Below are 18,501 nucleotides of genomic sequence, written 5' to 3'. Positions count from 1 at the left end.
AAAACTGGACTGAATAGGCAATAGGTCTGATGGAGAAATAAATCCTCCCTAGAGCCTGGACTCCAGCTTTATTGAAGCATCATCTTGATGTAGTAGATGTCCATCAAGAAGCCTGGAGAACTAGTCCTTAAGACTTTTAAAGAAATAACAAGAAAGTTAAAGAATAAATGTGGCTGTGCCAAAGATTTCATTTGAAACTTATTAGAATTTCACTGATGTATTTCCATTTATTTTAGTAAATGTAAAATGCATCAGTGCACCTTGTTCCTGCTCTGCTGGTTCTGTATGAAAAAATGAGGTGACTCAAGACTTTTTCACAGTACTGTCATTTCTTCTAAGCCACACTTTCTAAGGTGCTTTATTTTACATGAAAAAAAAATGTCAAATATCAGTTTGTAATAACTGTTAAAGATAAAAAAAAAAAACCAAACCTCTCAAAAGCATTTTAAGCATGTAAAAATGTGTAGAAAAGCAAATTAATTCCCAGCTTGAATATAGATCCTCACCACTAAATTCAGAGCCAGATTCTTTGTAAACAAGTCTTGAGCACTGACATAAAACTGGAGCGCACACACCAACAACTCAGGTGTAGAATATTACAAAAGGACATCTGTCCAGCTCTAAGCATGGGGGTAGAGAGATCATGCTATAGGACTTTGTAGCAACCAAAGTCAAAGGGAACATTTTGCAGACAAGTTTTTGAAATACACATCGCAGCTTTATTAATACAGCTAAATCTAAAAAGTTTGCTCCCAGACGTAGATCCTACACCAACATTTACAAGATGAACTTTCAGCTCAGAAGTCCTGCACAACCAAGACCGTCCAAGAACCTCTGAGCTACAGTAAAAGCCTTTTTGTCAGCTTGTACTTTTTAAAACTCTTTTTAACCGCAACTGTAATCCTTGAATTGTGACTTCAGTCACATTAGAGGTTGTTTTCTTTGACTAGCACATCTTAAGTGGACAGGTTTTCAAGGTGATGGTAAAAATATTCCAAAAATGTCTGGGTCATTTTAAAAGGGTGGCACAGATTCTTTGTAGACACTAAATGCTTGAGGGGCATAGAGTGGTTGTCTCATACTGTCAAAACCTTAAAAGAGAAAAAAGTTTCATGGATGACAGATGGAAAAAGGGTAGAACATAGTATAGACATTTTAATGAGAATTTAATAGAGGGTAAGAAGATGAAAAAAAACAAGGATGATAAAAGAAAACTTTTAGGATACATGTATATATGGACAGATAAAGCCAGGTGAGAATCCTGAAAGGAGGTGTGCCATATGGTGATGATTCAGCCTTACAACTGGTTTAACCTTATTTACACAAACATATGCACATAAACAGTCACACCTTTCTGTTCAGACCATAAGCCAAGCATCAGGACTTGCAGAGTCCAGCCCTAGCACATGCTGCAGTGAACAGGGACCATCCATCATGCCTGCAACTACAGAGATGCAGCAGAATGGGAGCCAGATTTTAACCAGTCAGGTGACTTTAGAGGTGTTTGTATCATTCTTATTTATAAAGATGCTCTACACTAATATCACCATGAATCACACAATGAAGTTGTTTGTCCAGCATGTGTCTAAAACAATATCTTGGAGAAGGGAAATCTCAAATATGGGGGCAAAATATTGTTGAACACATCAGTTAATGGTAAATAGACTGTTCTAAAATCTAAAAAACATTTAGATTCCTGAGAGAAGACACACAATGCTTTAAAAAAAATCATATATCCAGCTTGGACTTCATAAGAGAATTGTTATTTTTATATCAATGCTTTTTGGTGCTGATTACTTGTGTTTAAGTGCAAAAAGATTTGGTTAAGTCTAATAACAGTCACGGTTTGAGCTGAAATACAGAATTTGATCACTTCAGTCATTTTAAGGTGCACATTTTCTACACTTGGACACCTTTTCTCTGCTGCTCAGATCTTTACAGTCCAGCATACCAGGAGACAAACTATAGTAGATGGCTGTATGAGTGTTGATACCTCGGCTGAGCAGAAGCAGCAACTTTCCCCTGTCTAGCTCCACACTGATGCAGAGTTCCTCCAGCCCCTCGGCATGCAGCAGTGTCCCAGAATTCCTCAGAGTTTTAAACTTCAGAGAGATGACCTCTTTGGATGTTCGTCTTGCTCCAGGACTCGGCCGATACACCAGGCCGCTGCTGCTGCTGGTAAAGCTCACCACGTCAGAGGCTGAAAATAAAAAATAAAAACACAGATTTTCAGCTCAGACAAGGAGCCATTCAAAGCAGAACCATCACCAAAGCAAGCAGCTTAATTATGGCCTCTATAGTCACGTTATCGCATCTGTGTGTTTTAATTATTATTTTTCTTGTTGTACATGCACAACATAGTTGCTGTTTAACATAATCACAGTTAAAGCAGGTATTCAGAAGCAAACATTCACCCACTCTAGACATAAATTCAGCCTGTTACTGTGATACTGTGGTTGCAGCAGACAATTTCACAAATCTGTATTCTGCTTATCATTTTACATCAAGCTATTTCACTGCCTGTGTCTGCCGCTTGCTGGGGATTTGGTCTGAGGTGAGGCGAGGTAAACAGTGTAGGCAGTAAAGAATGGACTATTTAAAACAGGCAGCAGCTGAGCTCAGCATCCAATTTTCTTTTCGGCTGTACAACTAATTTCTCTGACTGAATGTTTTTTAATGAAGTTGGCAAGTCTTTGACCCCACTTAACTTGCAGCACTGTTCTTATTGCACTGTACAGTGTATTTCCTGCTGATTACAAAGCAGCAGGCTCAGGCTCCGAAGTTCTGAGTCACACCAAAAACACTATTCTCAGTCTACTTCATATTCAACCAAACATGCCAATTAAGCTATAAAATGTGTTTGTTTTTATGTAACTGCGATGAGCCTAATCCCTGTAATTATCCCAAAAACATACTGTCAATTGCTGGATTACAATAAGAGCAGTAGTGCGGTGAGTTTACCAGCTGTTTGTGTTTGAGTACTTCTATTATTTCTGCTGCACCAAATACCACAATAAGGCACAAAAAAATTCAAATGAATGTTTAGACATTTGATCTGTATAAAGGATTTGTTGGATTAATTGTAATGCATCTTTATAGACTTATTTTCCTGAGAAAGGGGGCATTATAATACTTTACTAATTACATCATTACTGTATGTTTGAAGTCTTGCTGTTAGCTCAGTGCAACATGATGCAACATCTTGTACAACAGCTGCGTTTTAATCCAACTGTCAAACAAATATGAAGCAAAATTCACTTAATAGAAAATGCACATCAGGTGTTTAATGGATGACTGAAACTGCCAAAATAAAAACTGAATACAGAAATATAATAACTGGTCAATGAACAAGTAATATATAAATATTTAAAAAAAATATACATATTTTTCCATGAATCAATTAATAAAATGTGACATTAATTAATGTTTATATTTTATTTAAATTTATTTTAATTGGTGGATAAGATTGGAAATAATGGGGAAGTTAGAAAATGTCAATAAATACGTAGATAAACTGGAAGCACTCAGAGAACACAGACCTCTGCCAAGACTTTGTACATTTTTTTCCTCAATGATGTGGGCAATTTTTTTTAGTTTGAAGTTCTAATGGCAAAATTATCCCTATCTCCTCATCGTAAAGAATCCTTAAATAAATTTCTGGATCCAGACGATGATCCAGATAACCCCCAAAATCAAAACCCTCATTCCTTATTCCATTTCTCACATTTCCTGAAAATTAATCAAAATCCGTCCATAACTTCTTGAATTATGTTGCTAACGAACAGACAGACAGACAAACCAATGCCCCTGAATACATGACCCATGTCTGAATAAAATTAAATACATAAAAAGATTTCTGGGGTCATTCACAGTGAAATAAAATGTAAAAGTAAAATAATACAGAAATAAATACAGATGTGAAAATTAAAAAGAGAAAGACATGGGAAAAGCACCAAATAAATAAATAAAAAGAAATGAAAATTAAATGGTAATATAAATTCATAGGAATATTAATACAAAATTTAATTATAAAAGCTGAAAATTGAAATATAAATGTCTATTTATGTCACATTGTACTAATTAATGGAATGCAAAAATTAAATGGTAAAAATAATTCTTTTTATATAAATTATTGACATATTAATTATTTTACTGTCCAATTTTTGTATTTCTGTTTATACATTTTTAATGGCAGTCCTCCACTGTCTCATTTTCATATATTTGTACTGAACAAACTATTGTTGACAGGTACGACTGTGCAACGTGCGATTGTTATAAACGGTGTTGTGATGGGCTAACCTAAAACAAAACCTCAAGGAAGAAAATGCAAGCAACAAATGGAATGACATCTTCATGAATTTTTTTCATCTAGGGCTAAATCCACACAGAGACAGTACAAATTTAGTTTTTAAAAAGTTTTCTGTAAAGACAGAATTGTTTCAAGAAATGTGTGCATTCACACAAAACCACTGAGGACCCTGTATTATGCATGCCAGGCCTCTACGCGGTGTTATAACTGCCACAGGAATACACAAACACCAGAGAATAAGACTATAGCATGTGCAGAAACTCATATGATGTAAACATTCAAAGAAGATGATGATGCTGAAGAATCAAACTCCCAAAATGTCTGTATCATGTGTATGAAATGTCTAAATAATAAAAATACTTCAGCAAAGACACCTAAACTCGCCCCTGTGTGGACATGGCTTTAGTATGCTATGGTTATGCCTTTATATAAACATTTATCCCTTTGACCCTGCATTGGAATAAGGTGGCATAGATAACAAAAAGATGGTGGGAATTATTAAACATTTATGCAAACTGCCTTCTCATCCTAAAATGGCAAAAACAGGTAATGCTGAGAGAGCGAGCGAAAGAGCAATCATTTTCAGAAATGTTTCGGTCTGACAGGATCTGAATCAGGGGTTTGGTATTTTATGTGACATGCACCCAACCCACTCAGCTATCAGCTCCCTTCAAAGAGCTGCATTCCTTTTTCTGAGGAGGATTTTGTGGTGGATGCTGCATTAGTTTCCAGCAGGATCACCACGAATCTTCTCTGACATCTATGACACAAACTGTCAGAGGAAAGATAAATATAGCACAAACTGTATTTATCTGCAATGTCCTGAAATAATTTTTCAATATATCCAAACCTCTGCAAGCAATTTATCAAAATCCAGCTTTTAAATATTCCTCACAAACCTTCTTCTTCCAGGTCCGTAACAGCAAGCAGCCTTTGAAAGGAACATAGGGGTTTCAATTCATAAATCTTTTTACATAATCTTTTTCATAAATCTTACAATTACAGTATTAGTCAGTCCATTGTTGTCATACAAGGCAAATATTAAACGAGTCTTGTAAGAACATTTGTGAAAATCCACAAAGGCATTCATGTCCCCCAGAATAAGATACACAAGATACTTTGTCATTATACAAAAATGTACAATGAAATAAGACTGTACTGTCAGGATACGGACTCATGCCTGGTAAATATAAATCAATAATGGCTGTGGAGTAAAAACTGCCCAAGAAACCTGTGGTATGAGTTTTTATGGATCTGTGTCTATTACCAGATGGCAAGAGTTAAAAAAGGTCAGGGTGGAAACAGTCCTTGAGAATGTTGAGTGAGTTCTGTAAACAGCGAGAGGCAAAGATGTTGTTCAGCACTGGTAGGTGGGAGTTGGTGATGTCCAGTTTCAACAGTCCTCTGTAGAGCCTTCCTTTCAGCTGCAGAGCTGCTTCTATACCATACCAGGACACTCTTGATGGTGCAGCAACGGTAGTAAGACACACCAGGTGCTGTGGAAAGTTAATCTTCCTGAGTGATCTCAAGAAGTAGCGTCTTGCCTTCTGTGTCTTTTTCACCAGCATATTGATGTTTATAGTCCATTTCATGTCCTCTGTGATGTACGTACTCGAAAAATTTGTAGTCAGTGATCATTTGTTCTGTTTCGTTGATATGTAGTGTGAGGTTATCTTCTTTACACTACACTGTCAGCTGTTTCACATCCTCCCTGTGCGTAGACTCATCTTTCCTGCTGATCAGCTCCACCACTGTTGTTTTGTCTGCAAATTTGACAACTGCATTGCTGTTATGTGACGGGGTGCAGTCATGCGTGCTAAAGGAAGGAAAGGAAAAGACTTAACACACAACCTTGTGGGGCTCCTGTACTAAGTGTCAGGGTGGAGGAGTAATTAATGCCCATCCTGACTGACCGTGGCCTGTTAATCAAAAAGTCCTTTGTCCACAGGCAGATGTTGTGTTGTATGCCCAGACTGGACATTCTGAAGTACAGTCTGCTAGGTGGGATGGCAATAAAAGTAGAGCTGTAGTCTACAAAATATCACCTGATAACGACTTAGTACATCTAACATTTAAAGCTATGATTATGAACACATTTTTATGTCTCAAATAGCATTATATTTGCTATAAATCCAGCCAGCATAATGACTTAACCACTATCTTTTAAGGTATCTGACTGTTCTATAGATGTTTGCTAGCATGAGATCTTACTTGTTCATTGACGAACGGAGAGAAACAGCATTCAGCTGAGAGCTTGGCAGCTGCCATAGACATGTTTGAGCTTTATGTGTACAAAGGAAAGGCTGTGTGCTAAGTCAATAATCTCTCACTTTCTGAATCATCAATTTACACATAAATATAGCAAATATGACTGTAAAGCCACTGTTTTAGGCTTTATATATATGGTAATTTTCTTGGATAACACTGTAGGTATGTAAAATATGGATGATAGCAATACACAACAACAACTTGGACATGGCGTCAGTGATCAAGGGTTAATATGTAGATTTTTGCGCCCTGAGGCCTTCAGATGCTAATGTTAATACCATCTGTTCCTGAAGCAAACATAAAACTATTGCTGAATGTAATTTATCTAAACATTCAGGCTTGATTTTTTTTTTTTTATGCCAGAGTCTTCCTGCTTTGTGCAACAGTTCAGCTGTTCTTTATTTTTTTCTTTTTATTTTCTTTCTGTGAAACACTGATTAGGAGAAAAATGAAGAGGATTTTTGGTGTGGATTTACTGGCAAACCGTTTTTCAAGATGCATTTTTTATAGCTGGGTACACACAAAAATTACTGGACTGTTTCTGTCCCGATTTTTCCCCTTCCCCACGCCCAATTATCTTAAGTTGCATAAGATTATCCTATAAAATTATTATTTGGTCAGAGGTGTGTTAAGAGCCAATTTGTCCCAACAATTGGCTCCGAAACGAGGTGGACAGTAGGAAGTATTGAACATGTTAAATATTTACGACCAAAAATCTTTGCTTGTGTGGAAAGCCGACGGCTCCTGAGTTGTGACTCTGTGGATTGTGACGTGGAACGGAAAGTAGCCAATCAGAGAGCGAGCTGACTGGAAAGCATGGAAAGATATAAAGTTCACGCCGTCTCCAGTCTGTAGATTTTATCAGTTCTGGATTTTTCTGTTAACAATAGTCCCAAGACCACCACCATTACTTCATTATATATGTCTTCTGCCATGCTGGGTTTTGTATTTGTTGCTATGTCTCTTCTTCGTTTTGCTTAGATCATGTGAGATTTCTGGCTCGGAGGATTAGCTTCTAGATCGGTTGCAGGACAGCATCGTTATGTGTGTATTGTTCTGTGCTGAGATTATCGGAGCACACCACACACAGTATGACCAAAACTGTTAAATGCTTCATTTTTATCTTCATGTGTGGGGTCTCTAACAGATAAAAAAAATCTCTTCAGACTTAGTAAAATCTGTGTGTGTACCAGCCTTAAGAAAAACTGCAGCCAAGACCTTGGATTCAATCTGGGGAAAGGATTTGTGGGACACTGGAGGTTTTTTTTTGTAGGTTCTTTCTCCAAGTTTGAGCATTATAGCTAAAAAAAAAGGCTGGAAACACAGCACAATTGTTGGTCACTGTTACTAATCTGTTATTTTGGAGACGGCTTTGTTGTGTTTGGCTGCCCTGCTGTTTATGGCACTTTAATGGTGAGGAGAATAATATTTTCATATTGATGGTGTGCACATTAAATCAGATTATTGCTATTGTTTAGTTTAGATTGTTGCTTGAGTTTTACATTTCTTGAGATTTCTTTAGACTTTCAATAATCTCTTTACACCCAAGTAGTATACTGCAACTATTGCAAGTGTTGAAGCACTAAATTTCTTCACAAAGTAATAAAACTTTGATGTGACAATAAAAATGAGGTTGTCAAATCAAATCACAATGTCTCTTAGCCCTTGTCAAATTATTCAAGTCCATTTAGTTTCTTCCCAAAGATAGCAAATGACAGGCCTCTGCTATTTTAAGTGCACCAGTAGGTCACACAGTTTGGCTCCAGGAAATGTCTGAGTGTCTTTATGGTGTATTTATGGGTAAGAAATGTCAGTGTACATTTTGAGTTTAAAGCAAAAAGGAAGGGACCGCTAACCAGTTTTAAGTCAGAAGAATTCTTTGTCAGCACAGATGGCCGTGTTTGCTAAATATTTGGCTGAGATGATTTTTTAATTTCATCTGTTTATTTATTTTTTCCTCGCAGGAATTTACTTTACATATGTCGTGGTTTAGAGATTTATGGCTGCTGATGTTTTATTTTCACTCTTGAAGAATCTAGAAGTGGACATGTGATCAGGAGCTTAATTGTAACACAAAATGCTGCAGCTGGCACCATAATAATGAGCTGAAAGTTTGTACTTTCATTTTTGCTAAGTGCACAGCTTTGATTAAATTGAGACACCAGTGTGCTGCCAAAATGCTCAAATGCACAAGAAAACACACAGATCAAGTATATTCAGTATGTATTTGAATGCAGTAATACTTTTATTGTGTCCCTCTGCAAATACTTTGATGGTGCCGTGGCTTTATTGTCATATTCTTATACATTGCAGAAACTTTATAGATTTATTTTATTTACTTATCATCCAATAAAAACGTATGGTTCAGTGGAATTTACGTTTTCATCTTAGTATTTACCGTTTGAGAATCTATATGGTTTTGTTTTTGCTCGTGAGTGTGCTGTGCTTTGATAAGAAAAAGAACATAAGAGCAAAGACACAATAGGCAACAAATGCTAAGAGAACTTCATACATTAAATATCTACTCATTTTAGGGAATAAAAGGCAAAGCACCTGACTCCACATTTTACTGTCTTTCCAGGTCCTGAACGAGATAAAGAAAGAAATAAAGAGGGAATGACCGATCTCTGCTTTTGTCATTCCTCATTAAATGAATGAAGTCATTTAGTTATTCAATAATAATAATTAATTATTTCCTTCTGTGTAGCTAATTAAAACAATGTAACAGGATGAAGATTGACGTGTTTTATTTTTTTATTCATTTCAGTTTTTATTGTGAAGATTTATGTTGCCAGTGTGTATATATGCTACTAAGTAAAATAAAAGTGTTAGAGCAATCTACCTAAATAAAGAAACTTTTTTTTTGCCAGTAAATTCAGTAAGACTTTTTGGCTTCATGATAACTGTGGTGATTTAAGTCAAGTTGATGAAGATGAGACTCACTGTAAGGACATCCATATGTCTCCAACCGAAGTCCGATCCGTCCGCTGGGATTCCAGTCTAGAGGAATGAGGCGGAGGTAGCGAGCAACTGCTGGCTGCTGCAGCTTGTACTGCACCACACTGTCTGCATTGCTGTTACCTGGAAAAGACTGAAAGCACACATATATCTGTAAATAGTGGAGCATATTACATGAAGTTTGTCATTACTGACAAGTCTAGACATAATTGTGCATAATATATATGCAGGGTTGCCTGCTAACAGTGACATTAATATGCTCCAACATACCTGTATGTTTAGTGTGTAAATCAAACACTTGTGAAACAATATTTTTACAAGCATTGTGGGGCTTTATATAAATTACACATGAAGGATTACTAATAAGATCTTTAAAAGAAGTGTTTATTCAACACATGAATCGAGAATTCCTAATGAGATTTGGAATTAGCAGGTAATCATATTTTTTTCCAAGAGATCTGCTCCTTCTGACATAAAAGCTGCAGCAGTTTATGAGGCAAAAATATTGCGAATAAAGAAGTGCTGTGTAATCTGTGTTCCAGCCTCAGTATGACTCAGCATTTGAGGGGATAGATGTAGGTTTTCTGACATGGGGAAAGAGAAGAAACACTTGTTAAGCACAACAAAACAACAACAAAATAAAAGAAAAACTGACACTTTTTGGTCACAATAAAAACAAACAAACAAACAAACAAACAAACAAAAAAAAAAAACATCATGTCATACTGAAACAGAAAAGATAGGAAGGTTACCAGTTATTGACAATTAACTGGCTGCACAACATATATATATTCTATCTTAACTGTATAACTGATAAATATTTTGGTTATAAGCAGAAAGGTTAGGCTACTTTAATGTCATGCTCTTGTTTTATTTCAAAATAAGGAATTTGTTGATTAATTCATTTATTTGCCCTTTCGTTTTTGTTTTAGATTTCTTTTACTGCCAAAAATTAAAGTTTGTTTTTTCTTGTAAAATGCTTCTTTGTGACTTTTTCTGCCAAATAAAACATGGATTTTTTGCATACCACCTAATTAGTCTTTTTTTTCCCACTCCTGTGGTATTGAAAATGATATTGAGTATTATCCTGCATACATTTTGAGTTTAAAATGGTAATGTTATTACAGAACTACAATCTGTTCAGAACCTGTCAAATCCAACTTCTAAAATCTAAAATTAAAATGACAGTAATTTGATTGATTAAACCTCGTAAACATCCTACAGCTGTCACAACCACTTAAATATCTAGAAACTTTAAATATCAGAAAAGTTTTTTAAAAAGTGTGTCAATTCTTCAGACCACAGGTTGTATAGATGGATGGATGGATTCTGACCACCAGAATTACTTGATTTATGATTTATGACAACTTTAACTTGACCTAATGCATCACCTGGTAACCATCCATCCATTTTCTATACCACTTAATTCAGTTCAGGGAAGCTGGAGCCTATCCCAGCAATTAGCAAGAGAGAGGCAAGGTACACCCTGAACAGGTTGTCAATCCATCGCAAGGCCAACACAGAAAGACAAACACTCCTAGGGAGAATTTTGACCAATTAAGACCAATTAACTGCATGTTTTTGGACAGTGGGAGGAGGTACCCGGAGAGAACTCATGCAAACACAGGGAAAACATGCGAACACTACACAGAAAAGCCAATGTTCAAACCTCCTCCCAGCCAAGGATCAAGCCAGCAAGCCACGGTGCTAACCACCACACCACCGTGTGGCACCTGTTAATAAGTTGAGCTGTTTTGTATTTACTAACTTTGAAATGCGAGGATTTACGGGAAACAAATTAAAAATGTTGGATTAAAGGGGCAATCAAGATCAGGAAGAGGGCTAGAAACTCCATAAACCTGAGAAACCACCACAAAGGTCGGGGGGGAGACGACGTCCCAGCTGAGATGGTCAAAACCTCCAGAAAAAAACAGCTGATAACACATCAGCAACACGTCAGCGGACGTTTCTGAGGAGGGCTGCAGGTGACAGCCGAAACATGTCACGTATAATACAACATCCTACTACTGTTGTCTGAATAGAAAAAAAAGAAAAAACTTATATCATTGAGATAAGTATATGAAAATCTTTGAGTTATGTTATATTAGAACCTGTTATTCCAAATTGATGCATGGTTAAGATAACAGACTATTGACTGTAATGATAGTTGTAAGCAGTATCCATATGAAAATTATTTCAATGTTAAGAAATTTTGGATATGAAGTTTTTATTATTCCAGCTCATGATAAGATTAGACTACTGTTTTGGAAGCGTATCCACTGAGCTGTTGCTCATTAACCTGTCTCATACTGAAATCTTTCCTGAGAATTTAAAGTGCGGGAGAAGAATTGATTGCCTGCTTCTCTCTGGCTCTGGGCTGAGAGCCTGACAGATCGCTTTCAGTCACTTTTCCCCTCTTTCCATCTGGCTATCTATCCTAATTACACACCTCCCCTTGAAGTTGACATGCAGGTTAAATAGAGCTCCCATTGCTGAGTAAAAGCTTAGACATATAATTAGCTTATTATTTCCTCTGTTATCATGAGTGGAGTTGAGCGATATTATATGATGAGAAAAGGGACCTCGTGTTTGACTGAGAGATACTGAAAAAATGTAGAATACCAACTTGGTAAATTATCATTTGGTCAAATTTAGGCTTAAATGGGTTCATAATGTTTCAGATATTTCAGAGACTCTAACTAATATTGGTTTGGTAAACAAATTGCAAGGGCACAATTTTTCTTAACCTTGATTATTCAGCTATCTTTTCAAATTAATCTTTATTAGACAGTGTTAAATGTGTTAACAACTCCTTTTAAAAAAAATGTAGTTTTACACTCAAAGCATATAGATGGTTTAGAGTGAATTAATTATAAAAAAAGATCTTTTGTATTTTGCGTTTCCTCACAGTAACCCTAGCTCTCTTTTTCTAGATTGTTTTACCCTTAAAGTGGTTTAAAAGTTATTTTTGGCATATTATATTTGGTAGTGATCATGTTTTGGCCAGTAGAAAGTATTTTATGTATTATGTATTTTTGACACAATTAAAAATGGCTTAAATCTTAATAAAGAAAACTGAACTAAGTAGTTATTTAATTCAGTCATGAAAATGAATTCAAATTAGAATTTATTTAATAAATTGCCAATAAACCATGCCATTTGTGTATTTTAAACACAAACATAAAGTAAAACAGGACTGTAATTGAAGCACTATGTTTCACAACATTCTTCCTCTGTTAACATGGACATAATGCCATGTGTATTTACGTGTAATGTTGAACAGAAGCAGACCAGAAACACCAGAAACTATCATAAACAACTTTAAAGGGCTCCGCGCGCTTCCATGGCCGTGTAATCAGTTTCTGTCGGACCATCACTCTTTTACGAAAGTACGCAAAAGCCTTGCAAGATCACACACTCAAAAAATCTTCCCTTGTCCTCTGGGGGCCTCTGTAAAAGTCAGATGTGCAAGAAACAAGACTGCTCTCTTTTGTGTACAAAAAACACAAAGTGTTTTCAACAAGAAAGTAAAGGTAAGTCGAAATTAGAGAGTTAGAGGAGCAAAATAGGAGAAACACTTTAGACTTAATCAGAACATTAATTTGCATCTTGGGTTGGATCATCATTTCCCTGTGTTTGCTTTATTTTTTACTGTGAACTTTGTGTGCAGAATTATTAGGCAAATGAGTATTTTGATCACATCATCCTCTTTATGCATGTTGTTCTACTCCAACCGGTACAGGCTTGAAAGCCTTCTACCAATTAAGCATATCAGGTGATGTGCATCTCTGTAATGAGAAGGGGTGTGGTCTAATGACATCAACACCCTATATCAGGTGTGCATAATTATTAGGCAACTTCCATTCATTTGGCAAAATGGGTCAGAAGAGAGATTTGATGGACTCTAAAAAAGTCAAAAATAGTGAGATGTCTTGCAGAGGGATGCAGCACTCTTAAAATTGCCAAGCTTTTGAGGAGTGATCATCGAACAATCAAGCGTTTCATTCAAAATAGTCAACAGGGTCGCAAGAAGCGTGTTGAAAAAACAAGGTGCAAAATAACTGCCCATGAACTGAGGAAAATCAAGCGTGAAGCTGCCAAGATGCCATTGGCCACCAGTTTTACCATATTTCAGAGCTGCAACATCACTGGAGGGCCAAGAAGCACAAGGTGTGCAATACTCAGGGACATGGCCAAGGTAAGGAAGGCTGAAAAACGACCACCACTGAACAAGACACACAAGATAAAACGTCAAGACTGGGCCAAGAAATATCATAAGACTGATTTTTCTAAGGTTTTATGGACTGATGAAATGAGAGTGAGTCCTGATGGGCCAGATGGATGGGCCTGTGGCTGGATCAGTACAGGGCAGAGAGCTCCACTCCGACTCGCCAGCAAGGTGGAGGTGGGATACTGGTATGGGCTGGTATCATCAAAGATGAGCTTGTGGGACCTTTTCTGGTTGAGGATGGAGTCAAGCTCAACTCCCAGTCCTACTGCCAGTTTCTGGAAGACACCTTCTTCAAGCAGTGGTACAGGAAGAAGTCAGCATCGTTCAAGAAAAACATGATTTTCATGCAGGACAATGCTCCATCACACGCATCCAAGTACTCCACTGCGTGGCTGGCCAGAAAAGGTCTAAAAGAAGAAAAAATAATGACATGGCTTCCTTGTTCACCTGATCTTAACCCCATAGAGAACCTGTGGTCCCTCATCAAATGTGAGATCTACAGGGAGGGAAACAGTACACCTCTCTGAACAGTGTCTGGGAGGCTGTGGTTGCTGCTGCACGCAATGTTGATCGTGAACAGATCAAGACACTGACAGAATCTATGGATGGCAGGCTTTTGAGTGTCCTCACAAAGAAAGGTGGTTATATTGGTCACTGATTTGTTTTTGTTTTGTTTTTGAATGCCAGAAATGTATATTTGTAAATTTTGAGTTGTTATATTGGTTTCCCTGGTGAAAATAAATAAGTGAAATGGGTATATATTTGGTTTTTGTTAAGTTGCCTAATAATTATGCACAGTAATAGTCACCTGCACACAGAAATATCCTCCTAAGATACTAAAACTAAAAAAGCCCCACTCCAACTTCCAAACATATTCAGCTTTGATATTTATGAGTCTTTTGTGTTCATTGCGAACATAGTTGTTGTTCTATAATAAAATTAATCCTCAAAAATACAACTTGCCTAATAATTCTGTACACCCTGTAATTTCAAGCTATTTTGTTTCATCTAGACCCAAACAAATACTTTGACAGCATCATGCATTGTGTAAAACAGGCAAAGTTTACTACATCACAGCAATGCTCCTTCTTTTAAGTTGCCAGTGTGAAAAGCCTGCAAAAAAAAATCCAACACGCAAGAAAGGGAGAGGTACAAATGAGTGTGTGTTTCTTCGTCTGAAAACCAATAAAAAAAAGAAGAAGAAAAAAGAGAAAAGCTAAAGAAACAGTTTGTGTCAGTTAGTATGAATGAATATTCAGCATTTTATCACTATTTAATGTACTACCAGGAGGCAAGCTAAGAAGATCCCTTTGGTGGAAACAGAAGCGAGTAGCCTTGGTTTTACATTTAGAGGTAACATACTGTTACTCAAAGACAAAAGGCAAAACAGAAGAGACAGAATTATTATTTTTTTTATATTATTTATTTTTTTACATGGTTTATATGTCACATCAACTATTTTTAGCTTTTTTACTCTCGGCTTTTTTTGTTTGTAATTATTTTTTTGCTTAATACTTCCACATTCATCCTTAATCTTTATTAATTGAATATTCAAATATCCTCATAAATATGGAGGTTGGCACTACGGAAGGTTCCTGTTTAAGCCCTTACCAGAAACCTCTTGCCACAATTCAAAACCATACATGTCAGAGTAATATGTGATTGTAAACTGAATGTAGGTATAAAATCGATCACACAAACACACATCGTTGTTGTGTTTGCCCTGTGATAAACTGGCGACCAGTTCAGGTTGGACCACAACTTTCACCTGATGACTCCTGAGAAAGTCTCCAGCTCCCTATTGACCCTGAGTTATGCTGGTATGAAAAACCTTTTAGTGGAAAAACCTGCATATATGCCTTTTCTAATCAGCTCTTTGTTTGAACAACCAAACACCTAACATTTTTATTTTTTGTTTGAAAATGGCCAAGACAAGCCTGTTTATCTTGGGAGAATTATTTAATCTATCAACTCTTAATTATAGTTATTTCCTTTTTGTCATGTAACAAAACTTTACAATACCAGCTTTGCTTTGCAACAAATAATGTGCTAAACTACATTTGAGTAAAAGTGGTTTAATGTCAGACAGGGTGTGGACCTTTGGATAAAGGTCAAACTAGCTCAGCTTGCATCTATGAGCCTCCCATTAGAGCACAGGAAAATCTGAACGTCAGATCACTGTAGATACTCCAATTCGTGACTATTATTTACTTATTTGGTATCAGCATTTTAGTGACAGTTACAATAGATCAACAAAAGTCCAATTTAGTGTTTTGCAAACCCAAGCCAACCAGCTGGATGTTTGGTTTAAGAAGAGAAGTGTAGAAATGCAATATAGAAATTGAATGCACTGAATGCAATAAAGGAAAAAGACAGAAGGACAAAATGAAGGGGAAAAATTAACATGGCAAGAACAAAGAAGGGAATAAAACCAAATAAGAAAAAAAATAAACAAAGTGAAAAGGGGAAATTTAGGAGGGAGAGAGTGAAAATAGCAGGATTTGTTCCCTCATCATCAGCCCTTCAGGCAGGAGAAAACAAACAGATAAAGAGGAGAGACAATAAGGAAAAGATGGATTGCAGTATTTCCAAGAACCCACAGGCTTTTTAGGACAGCGAGAGGAAAAAGACATCCTCAAATAGAAAGAGTAAAACAACATATTGCCTCCCAGGGTTCTCAGACCACTATACTGAGATCTGAAGCCCAGTAGGTAATGTGTTGTGGCTGATCCAGAAGCTCTGGCGTCAACTTTCTCCTCTGACAGGCTCTAAGCCTGGCTGACTCATTCAGTTCAGACACACTTTGAAATGTGACTGAGCTTGTGCAGAGTTTATGTGAGGTGTCGGATCAACATGCTTTTAAGCTGCGAGGAGCTGTGAGGATCCTCAGCACTGAGATTAGCTGGATTCCCTCCACTGGAAGAAATTGCCTCAGCTGGGCTTCTAATCAAAAGCTCCTGTGTGCAGAACTGTAACAAATGTGGCTTCAACCTGGATTAATGTCCATGCTCAAAGTGAAAAAAAATCTGGTTTGTTGCACTATTTGATTGGGTGTTGGGAGTCCCTGGGAGAAAGCAGGAACAGACTCAACACATTTTAAACTGACTCCCAACAAACAGCATGCACAGCTGTGTTTTCAAACTACACCCAGACTTATTTGTATTCCAGCGCCTGCATACTGAACCAGGTACCACTGCTACAGTGCGGCAAGTACAAGTCCAACATGACAGCTGTGCAATGAGAAAACACTGAAGGGCAGCGTTGTGTTTACAAGGAGGAAAGAAGTGATGCGTCGCTGCCTTTGGGATCTATCTGGCTACTTTCCACATTAATCAGCACTATAGAGTTCCGATGAACCAGCTCAATTTACATCCATCTACTGCCATGTGTCTGTTATTTGTGAGTGGAAAAAGTACTGCACTGACTTATAAACATCATTTGTAAACATTATCCTCATGTTTAATTTAAAAAGACTGGTTTAGCATGGCTTGTTAGAATTTTTTTTTCTGTGTTTCTGGGCTTAAACAAATACTGACTCTGCAGTGTGTAGCAAGAAAAATGGATCTGAAACAAATAAAAATGCAACTTCAATATATGATGTGCTTCATTAAGAACTCTATAATTTGTATAGGTACTATTAAAAAAGTAAACTACATATTTTGACATTAGTACATAATTTATTTAAACATAATGTGAGAAGCTGTTGTCTCTTCATCATCTGTTGCAGCGGCTTTTAACATATGGCCGTATCCCATGCTTGGATCTTGATCTCCACATACAGGGCTGCAAAAAGCCGCTGGACCACATAAGTTGTCAGTTGAAGACATAAGAGACATTACTGTTGTACATGAGAAGCTCAGATGCAATACATCTTCCCACTACCTGTAGCGCTATTTAACAGTTGTTTAACAAACTCCAACAAGACATATAGCCATCCACTAGCCCGTAGCAAAACTTATGAAGAAGTATTTTAAATGGAAGACGACAATTAAGAGTAACTACATTATTAAAATCCAGCTCAATGCAAACAAATGGTCCTTTACATCATTTGGATTACAAACATGTTAAAACCCCTGTTGGCATAACTAAAAGCTGCAGAAATAAGCCTCTTTAGTTTAGCAAGTTAAGGACAGACTGTTTAGATCTATTTAGTCCACATGTGATGGGCCTTCTTGTTTTACATCTTCGATTTAGTTGAAGTGTTCCTGTGTCAATGCACCATATAAGTACAAATTAATCTTTAAAGTTTTCTAGGATGTTGTGGCATAGATGAAGCATTGCTTGTAGCCACTGTAGCCCACCTGTCTCTGTCATGTCAGGTGTGGTCAAAAAGTGTTTTTTTTTTTTTTTTTTTTGACACAATCTAGTTCCTAATCAAGTGAAATGACCCAGAAATATTAAACAAGCAACCCTAAGAGCTGGTAAAATTAGCTAAATGTTAACAAAGCTGCCTTTGGTATCGTATTTTGAATGGGAAATACAGCACAGCAGGAAAGGAAATAATTTTCTCCCACAGTTCCTTGTAGTCACAGTTCAAATTTATATTTTCATACAGTTGTACTCACTATGATTCATGTGAAAAATATGATTGACAGCAACCTGTGACATCTTTCACTTGTCTTCACTTTTTGAATTACCAACAATGATTATCAAATATTTTCATATTTAATTACACTTACGTGGTATTTGGTCTCCCATCTACCCTCTTTGAAACAACATGAAGAGAACACATTAA

At 36.7% G+C, this 18,501-nt stretch overlaps 1 protein-coding gene across 5 annotated transcripts in view; it reads right to left on the bottom strand.

Annotated features, from left to right (window-relative positions):
* The window catches only part of LOC121644890 (contactin-associated protein-like 4), a 183,648-nt gene that overhangs the window by 96,777 nt on the left and 68,370 nt on the right, over positions 1 to 18,501 (bottom strand). For 4 of the 5 annotated variants that reach the window (XM_041993137.1, XM_041993139.1, XM_041993138.1 and 1 more), the window contains exons 4-5: positions 9,521 to 9,668; positions 1,994 to 2,200 (exon numbers count right to left, since the gene is read on the bottom strand). In XM_041993137.1, the coding sequence (XP_041849071.1) occupies positions 1,994 to 2,200; positions 9,521 to 9,668 (355 nt within the window). Of the gene's footprint in view, positions 1 to 1,350; positions 1,433 to 1,993; positions 2,201 to 9,520; positions 9,669 to 18,501 lie in introns of those variants that run through there. The other variant, XM_041993141.1, reaches the window with a different exon arrangement.

Source organism: Melanotaenia boesemani, chromosome 8, assembly GCF_017639745.1.
Source record: "Melanotaenia boesemani isolate fMelBoe1 chromosome 8, fMelBoe1.pri, whole genome shotgun sequence".
Taxonomy (NCBI): Eukaryota; Metazoa; Chordata; class Actinopteri; order Atheriniformes; family Melanotaeniidae; genus Melanotaenia; species Melanotaenia boesemani.
The sequence above is the reverse complement of the archived record's forward strand: the minus strand, read 5'-3'. Positions and strand labels throughout refer to the sequence as shown.